Source organism: Colias eurytheme, chromosome 29, assembly GCF_061535395.1.
Source record: "Colias eurytheme isolate Ceu_HAF_F1 chromosome 29, ilColEury1 Martin Lab GWU primary, whole genome shotgun sequence".
NCBI classification, from domain to species: Eukaryota; Metazoa; Arthropoda; class Insecta; order Lepidoptera; family Pieridae; genus Colias; species Colias eurytheme.
The window spans coordinates 6,700,086-6,722,514 of NC_143008.1; the positions used below are offsets into that span (position 1 = coordinate 6,700,086).

General features: G+C 33.5%; 2 protein-coding genes across 2 annotated transcripts; one reads left to right on the plus strand and one right to left on the minus strand.

The window, feature by feature from the left end:
- Positions 1–2,205: 2,205 nt before the first annotated feature.
- Positions 2,206–18,924, minus strand: LOC149896344 (uncharacterized). Its single transcript, XM_090118418.1, has 13 exons — positions 18,675–18,924; positions 16,729–16,888; positions 14,877–16,270; positions 13,904–14,022; positions 12,460–12,590; positions 11,342–11,449; positions 10,101–10,221; positions 9,348–9,483; positions 7,820–7,979; positions 6,896–6,998; positions 5,660–5,779; positions 4,688–4,899; positions 2,206–4,057 (listed from the first exon to the last, which is right to left on the minus strand). Exons 1-13 carry the CDS (start codon positions 18,842–18,844, stop codon positions 2,828–2,830), a joined length of 4,164 nt encoding a protein of 1,387 aa, XP_089974544.1. The 5' UTR covers positions 18,845–18,924; the 3' UTR covers positions 2,206–2,827.
- Positions 18,925–19,371: 447 nt separating this feature from the next.
- Alg10 (alpha-1,2-glucosyltransferase Alg10) lies at positions 19,372–22,237 on the plus strand. The gene is made up of 2 exons (XM_090118202.1): positions 19,372–19,535; positions 20,090–22,237. The coding sequence occupies exon 2, from the start codon at positions 20,095–20,097 to the stop codon at positions 21,535–21,537; it is 1,443 nt and encodes a 480-aa protein (XP_089974328.1). The 5' UTR covers positions 19,372–19,535; positions 20,090–20,094; the 3' UTR covers positions 21,538–22,237.
- Positions 22,238–22,429: the final 192 nt, after the last annotated feature.

The following is a 22,429-nucleotide window of genomic DNA, read 5'->3' on the forward strand; positions in this document are numbered from 1 at the left end:
GAAATCACAACTGAAATCTACATCAACAAAAACAATTCTTGAATTTCGAAATTGACACTTGACAGTTGACAAGAATAATCAAATCAACGTCAAGTTTGAATAAAATGTACGTTCGGAAATTTGAAATAAAATTAAAACGATACAATAAATAAAAAAATACCTAAGCAATATTTATTTATTCATTTTTATCCAGAATAATTCATTGTACTTACTTATCTACGTGTATTTGTTACAAGACTTAGGTCTTAGATTGATAGCCTTATAATTTCCTATTTAGCACAGCGGCCGCGTTCGATTCCGGTTTATTAAAAAAAAATGTTGGTTTTATGAATGTTTGCATGTTGATCTGGGTGGACCTTATTACGTGACCTTAGACCGTGGAGTCTACGTCGTCCAATATATAGGTCCACGGCGCGGCGGCGTGGACGGTCTATATTTTGTGGAAAATCCTCTCTACCAATCTGGGACTCAACAATATCTTCATTTTCAGGATTAAGAAGAATATTCTTACCAATTTGTCATTGGTTAACATTGATTTTATGGGAAAATATAATATAAACAGTTACCAGCAGTTTTATTTATTTTTAATAAATCATCGGGGCTGATTTTCTACCTGACGGTGCATTAACATCAAACGAGCGAATGCTCATTATAATGTCAAATTCTTTTAGTGTAAACAGATGTAGAGCATTCTTTGTGATGTTCGTAGTGTGTTTGAAAAGAATCTATGAAATGTTCTAATACTGAACAACACTGAATACGAGTTTTCGTTCACACTAAAAGATCACGAAGAACTCTTGCTTTATGTTCGCTTGATGTAAATGCACCGTGTACGCATAACTTCCCTTTTTTCTTATATAAGCACAAACATCCGTAGATTGTATGAATGCTCTACCATCTATATATAAATAATAATCTTAATTTTGTTTCATATTACTTAATAAACGGGTCAGTGATTTGGTATTAAAATGGGACCTCACATCCATACTAATATTATAAATGCGAAAGTAACTCTGTCTGTCTGTCTGTTACTCAATCACGCCTAAACTACTGAACCAATTTGCATGAAATTTGGTATGGAGATATTTTGATACCCGAGAAAGGACATAGGCTACCTTTTATTGCGAAATATATACCACGGGCAAAGCCGGGGCGGACCTCTAGTTTTTAATAATTTAAATAGATAAAAATAAAATAACTAGGCCCCTTTTCAATTTAATTCATGATAAATTACTCACAATGTTATACCTACCGAATTTAACTGAAAGGTAATAAAACGCCAAATATAATAAAATTATTTATTTTAAATATAGTTTCATCGAAAACATTACAATATGAACAATATAAAAATAATTCTAAAGTCAGTTTCACCACTAAGATTAAAAATATAATTATTTCGTACATTTAACATTATTAGTTATTTTAACTGAAATATAAGCTAAACATAAGTTGTGAAACTGATTATTGAAGTGAAACTTCTTTAGGCGCGTTGAGAAGTTTCAAGGTCGCGTCATTGTAATACCGTCGCGTCATGGAGTAAGGCGACGATTTTGGTATCTCTGAATCTTACCAAAGAAGTTTCACTTCTGACACGTGTGCTCGGCATACGCTCTTTAATATTAAGAACACTTTATATGGTGCTTTGGGTTGACAATTTTGGTCTCTAATTATTAAAAATATACATATAATGAAATATTACGTTAGTTTACTTAGCTATCTATTTCGTTGATTATAATAAGAAAAGAAGACAGGAAAACTATAAAGTATTGGTCTTACTACAAAACAATTTAAACACAGTCTAATTTTAAACCAGGGATCTGTCACTTTAATAGTTGTCTATGTGAAATACGACAAAACCAGATTTAAGAGAACCCGCGCTTAAAGTTAAACCCTGTCTGTTTTTTGTGGTAATACAGTTTATTTATAATTCTTAAGACAAGAAATATATTATTTTTGTTAAATCTTTTTGTAGTATCGAAACTGAAGCATATAAAGAATTTGTGAAACAAGTTAGATTAACATAGAAAAGCGGAAAATAAAATTGTAGTTAAAATCATATATTTGTACGGTTTTTAAGGATTTGCATTGTCGATAACAAAATAAAATAATTTTATTATACACTAGCGGTCCGCCCCGGCTTCGCCCGTGGTACATATTTACGTTTTCTCTCCATAAGAACCATCCTCGTACTTCAAGGAATATAATAAAAAAGACATCGCGGCTGCCGAGTAGGTATACCTACTCGGCAGCCGACCGTCACGCGACATGCGCTACACAAAGCAGTGTTCGGAACCGTTCGAACAGTTTCACTTTTACCGTGGTTTCATAAAACCACACAACATTTTTATATATATGGATATGTTTCATAGCTTTTATTTATTTAGAAATTTCAAACAATATCATCTCATATAATCATCCCTTTCATATTTTTATACATAGCAATTCATTACAAGTCTAGAATTTTTAAATTTAGTCGAACTGAAAAAGAGCTTAATTTAAAATTACATAACTTGTTTTTTGGTAAATAACATATTTATATACTTACATACAAAACTTACGTTAGAAAAAAAAGCAAGAAGCGAGGCCATTATTTTATATTATATTAAAAATTAAAATTATTAAAAAAATATTCAGTTCGGTTTTTTATCTTTTTAAAATAGCAAGTCATTTGTAAAATCACGTGCATCAAAATTATATTTAAAATTAGATAATTTTTTTTTGCAAAATCACGCTCAAAAGGCAAAAATTTCGAGGTTCCCGCCAATTTTGAGCATAGACAATGACGCTGTCATTGTGACATTTAACTCATTCTCTAATCGATGGTTTCTTATTTATCGAATACAGGCTGTTTCACCCTTCTAGTCCGAGTCACAGGTTTAACCTTATCTTCCAACTTCCCAGGGCTCGTTGCCCTTAGCAACGTCTTTTTTCTTAAACTTTTAGTGTCTTTTTTCTTTGTAATTTCAGATGGAGTTCCTATGGGAGTTAAAAATTCGGCTTCTAGGTTTTTAACGATCTTTCTTGAGTATGTTTTGTGCGAAGTTTGTGGGGTGAAAAATGCCTCGTTTGGCGTTGATTTTGGGGTGAAAAATTTCTCTGTTTTCGGGGTATCTGCTTGCGTTATTACTATTTTAGGTCTCGATCTAGTCGGTCTAGGCGTTATAATTTCTAAACTAGGTTTAGGTATCACCGGTTCAGGGATTTTAAACTTCGATTTAGGTTTCTCTATTTTCGGCTCTTCCTCCGGATCGTCCAAATTGATTTTTTTGGCGACTTTTCGTTTGATTGGAATTTCTTCTTTTTGCACTAACTTCACTGTATCTATGGGCAGAGTTTTGCCTTCTGGCGTTTTGGCTTCTTGGTTCGTGCTTATTTTGAGCGAATCGAAGTCTATGTCCAGTTCTTTTGGTATTTCTGGACGTTTTTCACGCAAAAGAGCTGAAGATACTAGCAAGTTAGATATCTCATTTTGTAGATAAACGTCAATATCATTTTCTGAAAGAATCTCATGTATCCTAACTATACAATCGTCTGCTTTCTCAAAATTCTTTTCGGACAGTTCAAAAAAGGCCAGCTCAATCAAAAACTCGACTTCCAATTCACGAAATTCCTTAAAGCAACTATCCTTCACCAAATTGACGATATATTTCTCGAATTTTTTAGCATTATCCACAAAAATCGACTTCAATTTCGCCTCCGCTAGCTCAAAAGTTTTCAACGCCCCATTGAAATAATTCCTAGCGATCACATCTTCCTTAGATCTAAAGTACATAGATGCTTCTAGGCTTGATATCTGGCTTGAAAGTATTGCACAAGCCGGCATGACGCATGCATAGCATGAGCATGCGTCATGCTTTAAGAACTCCGGTGTTATAAACGCGGGTACAGAAATACAAGGCAAGGTAGGGCTAAGTTGTGTTCTAATCATAGTATCTCTCATGGTTTCTATGTGGTCGTGTTTTGGGGTAAACGATTGGATCTTTTTATTTAAGTCTATATTGGTTATGTGTATGTCGGTTGTGTCGAGTATGTTTTTGAGTGCGTTGTTGATTTTGACCTGGAAAGGAAAAATTTAATAATTTAAAAAAGGATTAGAAAATTTAATTTATGGAACGAAACAATCTTCTTTTTTTTTGAGTTCAAATACTTTAATATTAGAAATTTGAGAAATAAGGGACGGTCTGCAAATTTCTTTATATGCACGTATTTGGAACTACAACTTCCCCCTTATAACTCAGCTATAATTTATTTTGTTTGTTTGAACCAGCTAATCTCAGGAACTACGGGTCCGATTTGATAAATTATATCAATATTGAATATGTATGCGAAAATATTTCAAATGCGAGTAGTTACATAATTACAACTACTCTTTCATTTCTTTGTATTCTACTTGAGCACATTTTGTATTGGTTTATTATGACTGGCCGGTTGGCTTGGTTGGTAGTAACCCTGCCTTCTAAGTCACTGGTCGTGGGTTCGATTCCCACCCGGGGCAAATATTTGTGTGATGAACATAGATGTTTGCACTGTGTCTGGCTGTTAACTATCTATATAAGTATTTATTTAAAATTATACATGTATGTTTATCAGCCATCTGGTTTCCATAACACAAGCGCAAGATTAGTATGGGATCAGATCGTGCCGTGTGTGAAAAATTGCCCTGAAATATTTTTTTATTTATACTTACTTGAGCATCCTCAGGCCAGCAGGTCTGTGTGACTGCCCCATATATTACCCCCTGCCCCTTGCCCCCACTTGCCCCTAATCCCGCCCCACCCGCTGTTTTTGCCCGACGCCATAATTTCAGATATTTACACAGTTTTACACATTTCTCCGTTGATAAACATGTATTGTATTTAAGGAGGAGGTTGTTTCTACGTTTAGTTGTCCATACTGTGCCTGAAAAATGTAATAATATTGTTAAAGAAAAAAGAGCGTTTGTGTCACGTGTCAGAAGTGAAACATCTTTGGAAAGATTCTAAGGTACTAAAATCGTCGCCTTATTCCATGACGTGACGGTATTGCCATGACGCGACCTTGAAATTTTTGCACTCAACGCGCCTAAAGAAGTTTCACTTCAATACGACTTACATATTTAGTATTTACCATATTAACAAAATAATAAAATATAATGAAATAACAATAGGAAAATCTAGTATACAAATAACTCTGGCTTTTTCCAGCCTCAACCACTGAACCGATTTCGATGAAATTTGGTATAGAGATAGCTTGAGATCTGAGATAGGTCAGAGGATAGGTTCTACTCTAGAAATTATAGTGAAACGGGTACTATGCGGGTTATCTTTTGACTACAAGGACGAAGCTAGTAAAGTAACACTAACTAAATAGGGATTCTTTCATGGTTTTGTCTGAGAGACACATCTCTAGTAAATATTATATAAAAAACTTCACAAAAAGAATTTCGTCACATCTCTATTATAATATTTTTTTATATTTATAAACTACTAGCGGTCCGCCCCGGCTTCGCCCGTGGTACCTACATGTTTAAACTATCCTATCTCTCAAGTTGGATCGAACTGCACATGGTGTGCGAATTTTATTATAATCGGTTAAGTGGTTTAGGAGTCCATTGAGGACAAACATTGTGACACGAGATTTATATATATATATAAACTATAAATATAAAAAATATCCTTACCCACAGTAGCAGTAGCCAAATAATGTCTTTGTATAGCGTTCACTGCAGTTAGTGAATTAAAACCAGAATCAGGACACAACAATACGTGCGCTTCCATTAACCTGCCGAGCGCTAAGTCCACTGAAATTTAAAAAAATATGAAAAATAATAGATTTATTATATAAAAAAACTAGCTTTCCGCCCGCGGCTTCGCCCGCGTTTTCAAAGAAAAATCCGTTCCCGTGGGATTTCCGGGATAAAACCTATCCTACGTGTTAATCCAAGTTACCCTCTATATGTGTGCTTAATTTCATTGTAATCGGTTCAGTAGTATTTGCGTGAAAGAGTAACAAACATCCATACATACAAACTTTCGCCTTTATAATAGTATTAGGATTAGGATTAGGATGTGTGCGTGTACTAGTGTACACACGTAAGAAGTGAAACTTCTTCATGACCATATTTTTCAAAAAATAATTTACTATATGCAACTTTACAGAAGTACGTCGAATCAAAGATGGCGCGTAACGGAAAAATGTCACGCGTAACGGAAAAATGTCACGCGCAACGAAAAAATGTTACACTAATTTTTTTCCAACCCCGATAAAGAAGTTTCACTTCAAAAAAAAATATTTATTACACTTATAAAAGAGAAAAATACAAACACATAACATGTAGATAGCTAAGAAAAGCAGTAAGTTTTAAATCGCTTCATCAATCATTTATAGATAAATTAGTAGACATTGTTACATGGAGAAAAGTCAAAAACAAAAAAAAAATGGAAGGGCAATTTTTAAATATTAGTAATAATAAATAAGGGAACGGTATCTTCATAAAATGTTATGAAAAAAAATAAACAAATTCAAATTTTTTACCACAGAAAAAGTAGAAAAAAATGTGTGCGTGTACTAGTGTACACACGTAAGAAGTGAAACTTCTTTATGACCTTATTTTTCAAAATTTACTATATGCAACTTTACAGAAATACGTTGAATCACGCGTGGTAGGGATAAGAAAAAAATGGCGCGTAACGGAAAAATGTCACGCGTAACGAAAAAATGTTACACTAAATTTATTTCCAACCCCGAAAGGAGTTTCACTTCAAAAAAATTACTTCATGAATTATATAATGCAAACAAATAAGTGTCAACTTGTTCTAGCGAGCAACTCCAACTAAGATAAATGCTTTATCAAAATCGCAAATCGACACATCTATTTTGATCATACCAACAGACAAACATACAAAATAAAACTCACATTGCATATCCGGATATAACTTGAAAGCGTTCACGATATGCGCTTGCGTCGTTCTTAACAAAATGGCTGCCGCTGTGTGTCGCTTGCTTTTGATGTAGTATATCTGTAATTTATTTATTTATTTATTTATTAATACAATATTAGGCTATTTCAAATATCTTTTTTATACTCTTATCTATACTTAATATTATAAAGCTGAAAAGTTTGTTTGTTTGTTTGAACGCGCTAATATCAGGAACTACTGGTCCGATTTGAAATATTATTTCCGTGTTAGATAGCCCATTTATAGAGGAAGACTATAGGCTATATATCACCACGCTAAGACCAACAGGAGCGGAGCAATGCGGGTGAAACCGCGGGGCACAGCATCTATATAAGCTTATGTCGGTAACATGATATAAGAGGCTAAAAAAATCGTAAAATTCGTTCGAAAAAAATTTTAATGTCGCATCAACAGAAATCTGCGTTATTTCTATATGTAACAGACTATAATATATTGTCTCATATTAAACTAGCTTTCCGCCCGCGGCTTCGTCTGCGTTTTCAAAAACCCGCATAGTATCCGTTTCCGTGGGATTTACGGGATTGAACCTATCCCACGTGTTAATCCAAGTTACCCTCTATATGTGTGCTAAATTTCATTGTAATCGGTTCAGTTGTATTTGCGTGAAAGAGTAACAAACATGCATACACATACATCCATCCTCACAAACTTTCGCATTTATTATAATAGTAGGATTAAAATAATGCGACCTAAATGGAATTTCCAAAAAAAAAATGAAAAAGGCTATTAATTTCTAAAATTTCTGATAAAATAAATACCTTCAACTAATTACTAAGCTATTAATATAATAATTAGTTTCAATAAAATAATCCAATACTATTAATTGTATCATTAAAATAACATTTACAAGAAAATCTTACAGCAACTTCACAAATGAAAACCAACGCTGTCTCCATAGATTCCTTTGTTCCCACTACACTTGTCCATAATTGGACAGCATTTGCTGAGATGCTGTCAATCTCTGGATACTGTCTCTCAGCGTGGTATAATATGGTACCAACGTTTCGTATGTAGGCGACTCTGAAATGTCAAAAAATCAAAAATAATTATATTTTTTTTTATTAATTTCATCGAATGTTTTCTGTTCTTTACAAAAAAAGAAACGTGTGTGGCGAGCACACGTGACAGAAGTGATACTTCTTTCGCAAAATTTAAAGATCAAAATCGTCGCCCTACTCCATAATGTGACGGTATTGCCATGACGCGACCTTGAAATTTTACTCTCAATGCGCCTAACGAAATTTCACTTCAAAAACGGCTATAGGAAAAATCTCACACATTTTTTTTGTGATTGTATTGTTTAATACAAAAATTGCTGGATCAATTTCCAAAATCCTTTTATCAGCAGAAAGCTAAGGCTGTTTTCCAATTACAGAGCATAATGCGACTCAGTGCCGCACAATGCCGAATTATGCTGATGCTTAATTGGAACGTGAAACGCACCAGCAGGTTGCGCTAAAGTCAGTGTTGAAAAAAAAATTCTTAGAGTTAGCAATAACCTCATTAATGTGTAAATAATAATTGTGGTCTACATAATAATTGGTTGAAAAATATTTACGGTTATTTTAAGTAATTTGGATTTTGATTATTTCATTAACATTTTTTTCAATGTTTGTACCTTCATCCATACTTATATTTATTTTTTTAACACAATTTGAATTAACTTTGATTATTTCGAAAAAGCTACAATGAAACGAAAGCTTTAAATTTTTTTCCAACAATTATAAATTACTAACGATAAATCGATTGCACGCATCAATTCACGCGCATTACTTTTTCTAGTGCTCGATTGTGCGAAGCGTTGCTGTAGTTGGAACATTCAACGTTAAGCATTATGCCGCATAATGCGCTCTAGTGCTGTAATTGGAAAACGGGGTAAATTTTCCTTAGTCACATCACTACATAGTATAAAACAAAGTCGCTTTCTTTGTCCCTTTGTATGCTTAAATCTATAAAAACTACGCAACGGATTTTGATGCGGTTTTTTTAATAGATAGATTGATTCAAGATATATAAGAAGGTTTTAGTATATAATTTATTAGGTTTTAGATTAGACAAAGCGGGCGAAGCCGCGGACGGTAAGCTAGTAGGTTATATTTTAAATTATTTAATCCCGGGTTAAGCTAGTCCATACTAATATTATAAATCTGAAGAATTTGTTGCTTGAACACGTTTATCTCAGGAACCACGAAACCGATTTGAAAAATTATTTCGGTGTTAGATAGCCCATTTATCGAGGAAGGTTATAGGCTATATCTCATCACGCTAAGACCAACAGGAGCGGAGAAATGCGGGTAAAACCGCGGGACACAGCTAGTTATAAATATTCTCTTCTATATCATAATATATTTAATTGATAAAAATTTAGTTAAGTTAATAATAACTTACTTATCACCCAAAAACTTGCTCAATCTAAGGCACATGTTCGCCAAATGTAAAGCATGTACTGTTCTATGTACATGTAACAATTGTTGGACTATCACTTCGCAAATCCGTAGAAAATGGGCCAGCCGGTGGTGAGGTACTGAAAATAAGTTAAAAAATATATTTTAATTTTTAGCCATTTGGGGAGGAAGAAAAGATTTGATTGATATTTTATAATAATTTTTTTAATCCCTTTTGAAATGCTGTGCAATTGTTGTTTTTTATTGTTATTTTGATGATAAAGTTAATCTGTAATTTTTAAATATACAGACACCTTCAATAATTCACATGATAATTGTATTTAAACATATATTACGGTCAAAAGTGCCTTTTACATCGTAATAACTTTACTTTGAGACAAAAATTATATTATATACTAGCGGTCCGCCCCGGCTTCGCCCGTGGTACATATTTCCGTTTTCTCTACATAAAAACCATCCTCGTACTTCAAGGAATATAATAAAAAAAGAATTATCGAAATCGGTTCAGCCGTTCTCGAGTTATGCGCTTACCAACACATTTTGCGGTTCATTTTTATATATAAGATTATTATTAAATTTTTGTATATTTGACATTTTAAACATTGAAAACAAATTTTAACTCTCACATATTTTTATTCCATTAATCAAAAATATTTAAGACTTTCACCTAACACCTAACACTTTGACTTACACTTCACACTTTGACTTACACTTTACACTTTCACTTCATACATACCATCACCCAAGTCCCGTATGAAACTCGCCAACAATTCGACGCCACGAATCGAGTCCCTCGTCGCTGTGTGTTCTTGCGATAGTGTTCTAAGCACTACTACACTTTTGTCTAAGTCGAGTAACTGAAATTTTAGATAAAATGGTCAAAAAAAGATATTTTTTTTTATATTTTGAACTAGAGGTCCGCCCCGGCTTCGCCCGTGGTAAATATTTCGCAATAAAAGGTAGCCTATGTCCTTTCTCGGGTATCAAAATATCTCCATACCAAATTTCATGCAAATTGGTTCAGTAGTTTAGGCGTGATTAAGTAACAGACAAACAGACAGAGTTACTTTCGCATTTATAATATTAGTATGGATATGTAATGTTATACGAAAAAATAATCTTCTATTGCTTGTACAATATGAACGATATAAAAATAATTCTAAGAGTCAGTTTCATCACAAGCATATCCATACTAATATTATAAATGCGAAAGTAACTCTGTCTGTCTGTCTGTTACTCAATCACGCCTAAACTACTGAACCAATTTGCATGAAATTTGGTATGGAGATATTTTGAACCCCGAGAAAGGACATAGGCTACATTTTATTGCGAAATATGTACCACAGGCGAAGCCGGGGCGGACCACTAGTTAACCTTATATTTTTATACATTAGTCATTTTAACTAACAGATATGCTAAACAGAACATATTATCTAGAAGTTGTGGAACTGATTACTCAAGTGTAACTTCTTTAGGCGCGTTGAGAGTAAAATTTCAAGGTCGCGTCATGTGCAATACCGTCACGTCATGGAATACGGCGACGATTGTTGTATCTTTGAATCGCACCAAAAAAGTTTCACTTCTCACACGTGTGCTCGGCACACATGCTTTTTTTAAACAGCAAGAATCATTGTTTTCTAGGTGTATGCGAAAAAAACCCTAAAAGACGTCATTTTTAAACCTCGACTTACATTTTACACCTTTAAAATTTAGAATAATGACGATTCAAAAATACTTCACTACATAGTATAATACAAAGTCGCTTTCTCTGTCCCTATGTCCCTTTGTGTGCTTAAATCTTTAAAACTACGCAACGGATTTTGATGCAGTTTTTTTTACTAGATAGAGTGATTCAAGAGGAAGGTTTTAGTATATAATTTATTAAGTTTTAGACAAAGCGGGCGAAGCCGCGGGCGGTAAGCTAGTTAAATATAAAATTGAGTTGTTAATTGAGTATGAGTTTGAGTTTCAACTCACTTGTTCAGCAGGTTTCCATCCATATTTTTCGCTCGCATCGAGCAAATCGTGCTCCGATTTTATGAACAGCAATGCCACATATACCATTTTATCTTCTAATGTTAGTTTCTGAAAACGAGAAAATTGTCAATTTAGTAAGTAATTAGTATTAGTATTTAATTATTATTTTATTATTTACTAGAGGTCCGCCCCGGCTTCGCCCGTGGTACATATTTCGCAATAATAGGTAGCCTATGTCCTTTCTCGGGTATCAAAATATCTCCATACCAAATTTCATGCAAATTGGTTCAGTAGTTTAGGCGTGATTGAGTAACAGACAGACAGACAGAGTTACTTTCGCATTTATAATATTAGTATGGATTATTTATTTTATTATAAATTTATAAGTAATTAGTAGTTTTAAAGAATAAAAAAATTCGATCACGACGCAGGATTTGAACCCGCGTCTCCTAGGGATGTTAGCGATTTTTTTATTATATAAATAAATATAAATATTTCGGGACAATTTTCACACACGGCACGATCTGATCCCATACTAAGCTTTCGCTTGTGTTATGGAAACCAGATGGCTGATAAACATACATATATAATTTTAAATACATACTTATATAGATAATTAACACAGACACAGAGCAAACATCTATGTTCATCACACAAATATTTGGCCTGGGTGGGAATCGAACCCACGACCTCTGGCTTGGAAGGCAGGGCCACTACCGACCAAGCCAACCGGTCAGTCAAATATAACAAAGTTATTTAAATTTTCTATTTCCATGTTGATTTTTGTATGAATATTTTCAATTTAGTATTTAAGTTAATTAAGTTTATATTGTACTAGCGGTCCGACGCGGCTTCGCCCGTGGTACATATTTCGCAATAAAAAGTAGCCTATGTCCTTTCTCGGGTATTAAAATATCTCCATACCATATTTTATGCAAATTGGTTCAGTAGTTTAGGCAAACACCCAGACACAGAACAAACATGTTCATCACACAAATATTTGCCCCGGGTGGGAATCGAACCCACGACCTCTGGCTTGGAAGGCAGGGCCACTACCGACCAAGCCAACCGGTCAGTCAAATATAACAGTACTGTATTTTTTCTGGGTCTTTACTCACCTTCCAATCCATGTCATTTATTATTTCTTTGACAATTTCTTTGTATCTATCATTCTGTATCCACTTCACTATGCTCGGAGTATTTAGAATGATATCGTAAAATGTATCCTTTATCGCTTTTTTGTCTTCAGCTGTAAATATAACAAAAAAAAAAAATTATAAAAAAAAATGTGTGCGTGTACTAATTATAGTCCGTTCGCGTTAAGAAAATAGTGAGTCATCAGTGCAACTACAGGATGAGGGTGTATTCACAGTGGAGAAAAAGTACAAACATTTTTATAAACATTAAATTATTATTAATGGAAAAAAAATGTTCACGGGTGATTTTAATGTGTTGGTATCCTTTTGTTCTTTAATAATTTTATAAACAGTATTTTCGGACACACCGCATGCACTTGCTGTTTTTATGACTATGCTCTCCACAGTTGCATTTAAATCACACAATTTAAAGTACTTATAAACATTGTAAATTATGCGTCTCTCTCCGCTATGGATTATTGATCCACTTTTATTCTTTGGAATTGGTGAAGTATTCATTTTCAAAATTTATTGTTGAACGAGTCAAGCAAAATACACAACCGTTTTGTTCGAAGGTCAGATTTCAACTGGTCACTGTGAACTCGACTTTCTAATTTGGGGCGTGGCCAGGCCGGCGGACAACGATGACTCACTATTTTCTTAACGCGAACGGACTATAGTGTACACACGTAAGAAGTGAAACTTCTTATGACCTTAAAAATGTCACGAGTATGGCGTAACGCAAAAATGTCACGCGTACGGCGTAACGCAAAAATGTCACGCGTACGGCGTAACGCAGAAATGTTACACTAAATTTTTGTCCAACCCCGATAAAGAAGTTTCACTTCAAAAAAATTATAAAAAAAATGTGTGCGTGTACTAGTTAGTGTACACACGTAAGAAGTGAAACTTACTTTTCAAAAAATAATTTATTTAATGCAACTTTACAGAAAAACGTCAATCACGTGGTAGGGATAAGAAAACCCCGATAAAGAAGTTTCACTTCAATAACATGAAAGTAATTTTACGATTTTATTATTATATTGTTATTTTCACAGCTCATATGAAATGGAACTTCGAACTACAATAAAATATGTATTGCATTATTAATCAATTGTCCGATTGTTCTAGCATTACTTTAGAAATGGTTAGACCCTTTTTAATGGGACTTGCGCTGCTGATTCTGATTCTCATGAAAGTGAAAATTAATTGGCTTATTAAAAAAGAACAACACACACTAATTCTTTTTAAACATAACTATCGCTTATACACAAAAAAATTATCAATATAGATTCAGCAGTTTATATGCATTACACTGTTAGAGAGACTTACTTTTCGCTCATATACGTATAAGCTTATCAAAATCAGTCCAGCAGTTTATGCCTCAAACTAACAGACCAACTTTTAAATACATTAAATTACTTACCGCAACCCAAAAAACGGTTAGAATTGACCATCTTGTATAAGGACAGTATAACACCAGTTATAGGTGCTAATGACGGCCACAGTTTCTCGTACATTGCAAATTCATGCTTTAATAATTCACTGCAAATAAAATATCTATTCTATACTAATATTATAAAGAGGAAAGGTTTGTAATTATGTATGTATGTATGTTACGCTTTCCCGCTTAAACCTCTCAACCGATTTTGATGAAATTTAGCACAGACAATCTTTAGAACCTGAGAAAGAACATAGGCTTTTTATTGCGAAATATGTACCACGGGCGAAGCCGTGGCGGACCGCTAGTATTATAATAATTACAAAATATGTAGTACAATAATTACAAATTATGTTGAGAATAGGCCTTTTCTACAAGGTAGCTTACTTACTATTAAAACACAAATTATTTATAAAAAATAAAAAAAAAACATTAAATTATATATATATTGGATATACATTCTATCTTTGCTATGCATCAAAGAGTCAAGAAGGGACGGACAGACAGACAATACAGACAGGCATTTATAATATTATATTGAGTTAGAAAGAGATAGATGACTGTATAGTACATACTTTCTCTCTCTACTTGCGCAAGCGCAGCGCGATAAAGCAAAATAACGCTTAATTTCGTCAATAGAGATGACAGAAGGACACTGCAATATTCTGTTTCAAAATGTTTTCATCATCTTACTCATGTTTATTCCATACTCATATTATATTATTTTAAAATTGAAATGTCATCACTACATAGTATAAAACAAAGTCGCTTTCTCTGTCCCTGTGTCCCTTTGTATGCTTAAATCTTTAAAACTACGCAACGGATTTTGATGCGGTTTTTTTTAATAGATAGAGTGATTCAAGAGGAAGGTTCTAGTATATAATTTATTAGGTTTTAGACAAAGCGGGCGAAGCTGCGGGCGGTAAGCTAGTTGTTAAATAAACATAAAAAAACTCACCTAAACTTAACATGTTTCAAAAACGGTTTAATATCAACACCACCCTCCCTAGTTTCGCACGCGCTCAGCACGGATAGAAACTGCAAATCTTGATTATCATTGTCCTCAACTTTCGCCGCCTTTCCCTTCATACTGACCACAATATTCATATATTTCTCGTTTTTCACATCTTGCGAAAAAGCCAAACTCAAAAACGCGTCGCGAATACCTCCTTCGTACATTTTATTGTCCAGTTCACATATACTTTTATTATACAGCCCGCGGCTGACGTTTTTAAAATCACCCGCCTTTAAATTCTCCAACTCTTTTGACAGGTAAATGTCAAAAAGCGTTATGGAAAACTCGTAGTTACCCGCCTTGTGCAACAAGATGGCGGCGTTGTGAACATCTGTTTGCAATTTTACGTGATATTTACTAATATTAACACAACCAGCTGCTTTCAATTCGTCCAAAATAGAATACTGTTGTTCTCTAATCGCGTGGAATACTTCCGATTTAGATGAAAAAGAATTATCATTTACGGCTTTATTTATTAAGTTTTTCACCAAAAAGCTTAGCCGTAGAGCGTCGTGTAGACCAGTTTTTATATTACAATTTTCGCATTTGACTAACTGGCTGCACTTTTTCGCTTTACCCATTAAAAATAATACGAAATTCAAGCAACTGCTTTCCATACTTGAAACATTCATTTCATACGATTCAATCCAGAGTCGGAGCATTTGATTTAGAAATGGGTAGGTCGCGTACATTAAGCTCTTATATCCTAATTTCTCTGTTGTTTCACACGAAACTATCAAGTTTTTAAACACATTATCTATATTGTTGGCTCGTTTACTAAATATATACAAAAACGAGTTCAAATAGAATGTTTGGAAGCAATGAAATATATCCGCACGATGGCCCAGTAAAGATATACATATTCTTACAATATCTTCCAAAGGAGAGTTTTTAAAGTCAATCTTACTCAAGTTTTCCGTTACAACATAGATGCAATCGTTGAATCTCACATACAATTCCGTTAACTGTTTATCGTTACACTGTTTTATAGTGTTAGCATGTGTAGGAATCGCGTCGAATATTTTACGATAACTCTCATTTAAGTCAGTTGTAGCATCATCGAAGATGTAATACATCTTTTTAACAATAATTGGTAATAAATTAGTGCAGAAGTCGTTAATATCTTTGTATATCGTTATCACTTTGGTCAAATCATCGTTGAATTTTGGTAACAGTTTCTTTATGGCCAGTTTTGTTTTTAGCTTTTCGATGTACGTCAGTCGATCGACAAGTATGCTCCAATATGTTTTGTGGTAATCCTTGAGAAGGTTGTTTACGTCACATTCGAAAGGCATGAAGGATAATTTGAGTATTAGTTCTGGTGGTACTGATGTGCTCTGAAAAAATGAAATAATATCTATACTAATATTATAAAGCTGAATAGTTTGTTTGTTTGAATGCGCTAATCTCAAGAACTACTGATTCGATTAGAAAAATTCTTTCCGTGTTGGATAGCCCATTTATCGAGGTAGGCTATAGGCTATAATATAATATCACCACACTAACACCAACAGAAGCGGAGCCACGCGGGTGAAACCGCGGAGCGCAGCTAGTCTAGTAATAATATATTATTCTAGAATTTAATCTGCTTACAATGAAATTTATTTTTGTTTTGTTAAAAACTAAAGATTTTTAGTAAAATGTTTAGGTAATGTTAATGTAAAAGGTTTCAACATCAAACATGGTATATTTGCGAGCCGAAGCATGCTCGACTCCCACTCCAAAACTCGACTCCGATTCCTCGTTGCGGTCAAGCTATAGTAGATTTAGTAGAAGCTGTTTACTTAAAACTCACCTGTCTCACAATATATTTATGTACATGATAAATACACGCAAGGCTCTTCACTCGCTCCTCTCCCTCCAAACCTCTGTTCTGCCTCACACATTCTATACATAGTGTTATTAGTTCTGTGCTGTTTATTCTTTGTTTCCATGTTGGTACTTTTTCTAAATTCCTGTAATATATGGTTCAATAGATAAGTTATACAGATGGTAAATATTTATAGTGATGAATATTGAAGTACAGGAGTCCGTTTATAATGACATCGATGGGAATTGACGAACATGTTAAAATAAGGATTTTGTAGAAAATAATCTCCTTTTTTTGTTAGTATGTATTTATTTCAATACAGAGAAAAGGTAACTACACATTGAGACAAGAAACAAAAAAAGGCGCGAGCGCCGTACATCGTAGGATATCACATAACTGTCCCAAACACTGTCAAAAGTGTTAAAAATCATTTCAACACTATGTATAACCGGATTATTTATAAAACATTGGTCACAATTATTAGCGACACGTCACTATTACGAAGTCATTTTATCCGAATTTTTATATAGAACTAGTGGTCCGCCCCGGCTTCGCCCGTGGTACATATTTCGCAATAAAAGGTAGCCTATGTCCTTTCTCGGGTATCAAAATATCTCCATACCAAATTTCATGCAAATTGGTTCAGTAGTTTAGGCGTGATTGAGTAACAGACAGTCAGACAGAGTTACTTTCGCATTTATAATCTTATATATAAAATTCTCGTGTCACAATGTTAGTCTGCATACTCCTCCGAAACGGGTGGACCGATTCTCATGAAATTTTCTGTGCATATTGGGTAAGTCTGAGAATCGGCCAACATCTATTTTTCATATGTACCACGGGCGAAGCCGGGGCGGACCGCTAGTATTAGTATGGATTGGTCACAATTATTACCGACATGTCGCTATTACGAAGTCATTTTATCCGAATTTTTATATAGAATTTTATATGAAAACCAAACTTCGCTGTGTAATACGTCATAATAAGCGGTTGGTCATTATAAGAGGATTCTACTATATGTTTTTGATGATTAAAAATCACTTCTGATGAAGTCTAGTTGAATGAATAAATTCTAAATAAATGAATTTGAAATGTATTCACTACAAAGTGAAGTTCAGTATCTCTCATATAAATATAGTTTTATTTTTTTTTTATATATTTTGTAGTATGCTTAATTATTGCTTAATACAGGTGTAGTTGCGTCAGCTGATCACCAAATACATTTTCTGAAAACTTAAATTAATCTATAGCACATTTTTAAAGGTTTAATACGTCATATACAATAGTTTAATAGTCTCAGTTAGGGTCAGCTCACACCGAGACGCGACGCGGCGCGACGCTGCGCGCACATTTTTCATAGAGCGACTCAGAATATACTTTATTCACTACACGAAAAGATACACATTGCTACGCCGCGAGGCACCTCGAGGCGCAGCGCTGCGTGGTGCAACGTAATCTGAATTCTCACAATGTAATGTGTATCTTTTCGTGTAGTGAATAAAGTATATTCTGAGTCGCTCTATGAAAAAAGTGCGCGCAGCGTCGCGCCGCGTCGCGTCTCGGTGTGAGCTGACCCTTAATTCAAATTAGGTAATTTAACAAATTTACGCTGAGATATAAACTCCTTTACAAGTAGCCTGTGGCGAATTATTAAATAGTTTACACAAAGAAGATTCGTAAGTTCTCCCTGATCTTGAAAACTATGTGTATCACTAAATAATGAACTTTATCACTACATAGTATAAAACAAAGTCGCTTTTTCTGTCCCTATGGGCCTATGTATGCTTAAATCTTTAAAACTACGCAACGCATTTTGATGTGGTTTTTTTTAAAAATTCAAGGCGAAGGTTTTAGTATATAATTTATTAGGTTTTAGACAAAGCGGGCTAAGCCGCGGGCGGTAAGCTAGTACTAATATGATGTAAACTTACCTGCATAATACACATAAAACATTTAACGAAAAGGATTGTTTATCTTTGGTCGACAGTTTCGTTAGCAAAACAGTGAAATCCTTACACGCCGTTTCTAAGTTGTAATAGTCGTTTTCAGATCCATGCGCTTTGAGCTTCGTCACAAAGTTAGTAGCTTCACTTACAGTCATCTTGAAGAATCATTTAATACGATATTCTCTCGATATTATTGTAGTTTCCGAAATTTTGTAAGCACTTTCAAGTTTCAAGTTTCAAATAGTGCAACCGTTAGCTCAATTGTCAAATGTCAACTCGTTTTTTTTTATATTTTTTGGACTGGATACGAGAGATCTCGAGACCTTGTAGCCAAGTGTTGTACATGTAACTTGAAATTTAAAAACGATTCACTTCACTTACGATTCAGCAAAAATTATTACAAAATTTCCTTCGAATAAAAATATATAGGTATATGTAGAATTTAGTTTGTATTTTGCGCTATTTCTACCGCTTGACTTTTTAATTAAAATATATTCAGCGAGTTTAATGCTTATTAAAGAAATTGATGTGATATAAATTTCTTACATCTTCGTTTGATCGTTCTTATTCTTTTATTTTAGGATTTAAAGTAAAATCACACCAGTACTTAATCTGTGATATCAAATGCCTTGTATTCATCCGTGTTTAATGCATAAACTTTATGTCAAAAAAATGCCGCGAATCGACAATCAATAAAAACAGCGTGTTGTGTTAAAAAATTGTAAATCCCGGTGCGGGATAATATAGAAAATAAAACTCCTATGGAAATTGCAATTACAAAAAACACGTACTAAAGCAACGAACTACAGGAAATACACCTTTCAGTGTATTAAATTGCACAGTCATGTAAGTTATCAGTGTTTTTACGATTTTATCGTATAGATTAAGTTTCAATTAAGACAATTAGCCAAAATTTCTTCAGTATATACAATTGGTAATGTTGTAAGTATTTTTAATAACTTTTACGGTAATGTACAACTTTATTTGAATTCTTCAAAGTCAAATAAGATAATGTTGTAGGCGGGCATTAGGCGGGCACACTTTTTATAACAATTTATACAATTTCCTTACTGCATCCCACTCAATAATACCATTTAATGCTATAAATAAGTCATGCATTAAAAATTTCAAATTAACAACTTGGATATTTTGTATTACTTAAATTTGAATAAGAAAGATAATTGTGGAATGATTTCAGTGAATGTACCTTTCAATTTGTGAATATAAACATACCTATGAAAGATTATACTTTTTTATGAACAGATTTGAACACCACCTATTGTAGTGTAATTTGTGCCATACAAGCGAGAAGGCTGCCTATTGATTATTTAACATAGTAATAGTTTCTTTCCCTTTTGTATCATTTCTGTATTTATGTGTTTTAAATTGTATTGTTTCAGACAAAATGATGTTTATATCGATAAAATTTATAATACTCCTGATTGCTGCAGTTGTAATATACTTCTATACATCGCTACACTTATTCAAGGCAGTGTACAAAGCATCAGACGTCATTATTGACGAACTATTCCACATACCGCAAGGAATCGCTTACTGTGAGCGCAATTTCACCAGATGGGATCCCAAAATAACAACTCTCCCAGGTCTATATGTAGCTTCAACCATTATATCTTTTTTTAATCAAGATTGTAACACATATAACCTCCGTTTCGTAAATTTACTCGCGTCATGCATGAATCTAATAATATTTTCTTTTCTATTGAAGTTTATATACGGACACACGGGAAGTCAAATTAAGATCGTTCTTCAAGCCGTTAGTTTGGCTATTCTTCCACCGTTATACTTTTTCTCCTTTGTGTACTATACTGAAACTCTGTCTCTGCTTATGTTGTTAATTTTTTCTATATCGTCAATTGTGTTAAAGAGTTACTGGCTTGTGTTTTTAAATGGAGGGTTGTGTGTGTTAGTTCGGCAGACAAATGTCGTTTGGATAGCTATGATGTTCGGGCATAGAATGATCGACTTGTTCATACGTAGCTCAAGGGTGTATGGAAACCAGTATTTGAACAAGACTGCTATTCGTCGAAGCATTATCGCTAATAACATAGATTCGTCTAAATTAAAGCGATATTACAACCTCAGTGATGTGTTTATAGCTTTAAAATATCATATAAGTACATGTTTCGTTAATGTGTTCAAGTTTTTATCGTTATCTGAATTCGTTATAATGTTTCAACATGCGTTAGTGTTGCTAGGTTTTGTAGTCTTCGTGTATATAAACGGTTCGATTGTAGTGGGTGATAAAAGCGCACATGAGGCAACACTGCACTTGCCACAGATGCTGTATTTCCTATTATTCTATGGTGTGTTTGGGTTGCCATATGTATTGGCTAGGTTTTCGTCTACTTTGAAGTTAATATCACGTAATAAACTTAAGGTTGTGTTATTAGCTGTTTTGTTCACAGCTATAGTTCATTTTAATACCTTAGTACATCCATATCTCTTAGCTGATAATAGGCATTATACTTTCTATATTTGGAATCGCTGGTTTGGCAAATATGAATACGCAAAATATGCAATGATACCAGCATATATTTTCCTCCTATTTAGTTTATATGATAATTTAAGAGATCAGAATTGTGTTGCGTTTTTACTGCCATACACAATAGCGTTGTTTTTAACGGTAGGGTTGCAAAAACTGCTTGATGTGAGGTACTTTTTGGTTCCCTATATAATAAGTAGGTTACGATTCGCAAAGTCTTCATATAAGGTTGCAACTTTCGAGTTTTTGTGGTATTTGGCTATCAATGTTGCTATGTTTTATGTGTTTTTCAATAAGGAAGTCAAGTGGGTAGATTTTGATGCGCCCCAACGGATTATTTGGTAGATTTTGGAAGAGTTTGGTAGATTTAAGTAAGACATTCCCAAAAATTGTTAAACATATTAGATAGAACAACTATTAAGGTATTGTTTTTTTTTGTTTCTTCATGCAGGCGTGGATTTAATTAAAATGTATTTTTGTTTATCAGGACATTACTTTTGTATCTATTCATTGTATAATATTTCGAAATTGATTATTATATTTGTTTATTTAATAATTTACATGTTGTAATGAAATAAATCAGCAATTGTTTAAAAAATCAAAATAAGGGCATTATTTAATATCACAAATAATTGATTATTATATTCTTAATTAAAAATGCTATACTAACTTTACCTAGTGACTTTTTAAAGCCCCAGATAAAAATGTTATATACCCTATACTCTATAGAAGTGATGTGTAGACAGAATGCTAAGAGTAACTTATCTATATGCGAATTCATGAAATCAGTTCTGGTAAGTTACCATGTATTATAGCAGTATTATTTCCAATATGCGAAAGGGATGGCGCTAAACAATCTATATAGCGCTGTCACTTTTCCACATTGGAATTAATATGGCTTTATCATGGTAACCCCCTGATGTTTGATACAAAAACAAATAATTTCTACACACTTTTTAAATACAAAAAAATTCATATTTATAATAATATAAGGATGTTTATTAATCAGACAGTGTACATAAAAGTTGTTATACATCAATTAAAAAAACTATATCCTTATTTTTTTTTTCGATAATGGCAACATATCCAAGTTATTAAATAAGGTAACTTGTAAAAATTGGCTCATTTATTAAAAATAAATGTCTAGTCACTTAAGTTAGATTAAATGAAAATGGCATTTAAGAATTGTATCTAAGTTTAATTTTTTATAAGAAATGATTTGTGAATAAATGTTTGA

Bases quoted from the DNA above. Each gene is read 5' to 3' on its own strand.
- Alg10 (XM_090118202.1), top strand. From the start codon at position 20,095: ATGATGTTTATATCGATAAAATTTATAATACTCCTGATTGCTGCAGTT.
- LOC149896344 (XM_090118418.1), bottom strand. From the start codon at position 18,844: ATGACTGTAAGTGAAGCTACTAACTTTGTGACGAAGCTCAAAGCGCAT. The intron at 5,780-6,895 runs GTGAGTTTTATT...TTTAAATTTCAG, and splicing joins GTTATATCCGGATATGCAAT to TGGACTTAGCGCTCGGCAGG. The intron at 4,900-5,659 runs GTAAGGATATTT...TACATTTTTCAG, and splicing joins TTTGGCTACTGCTACTGTGG to GCACAGTATGGACAACTAAA.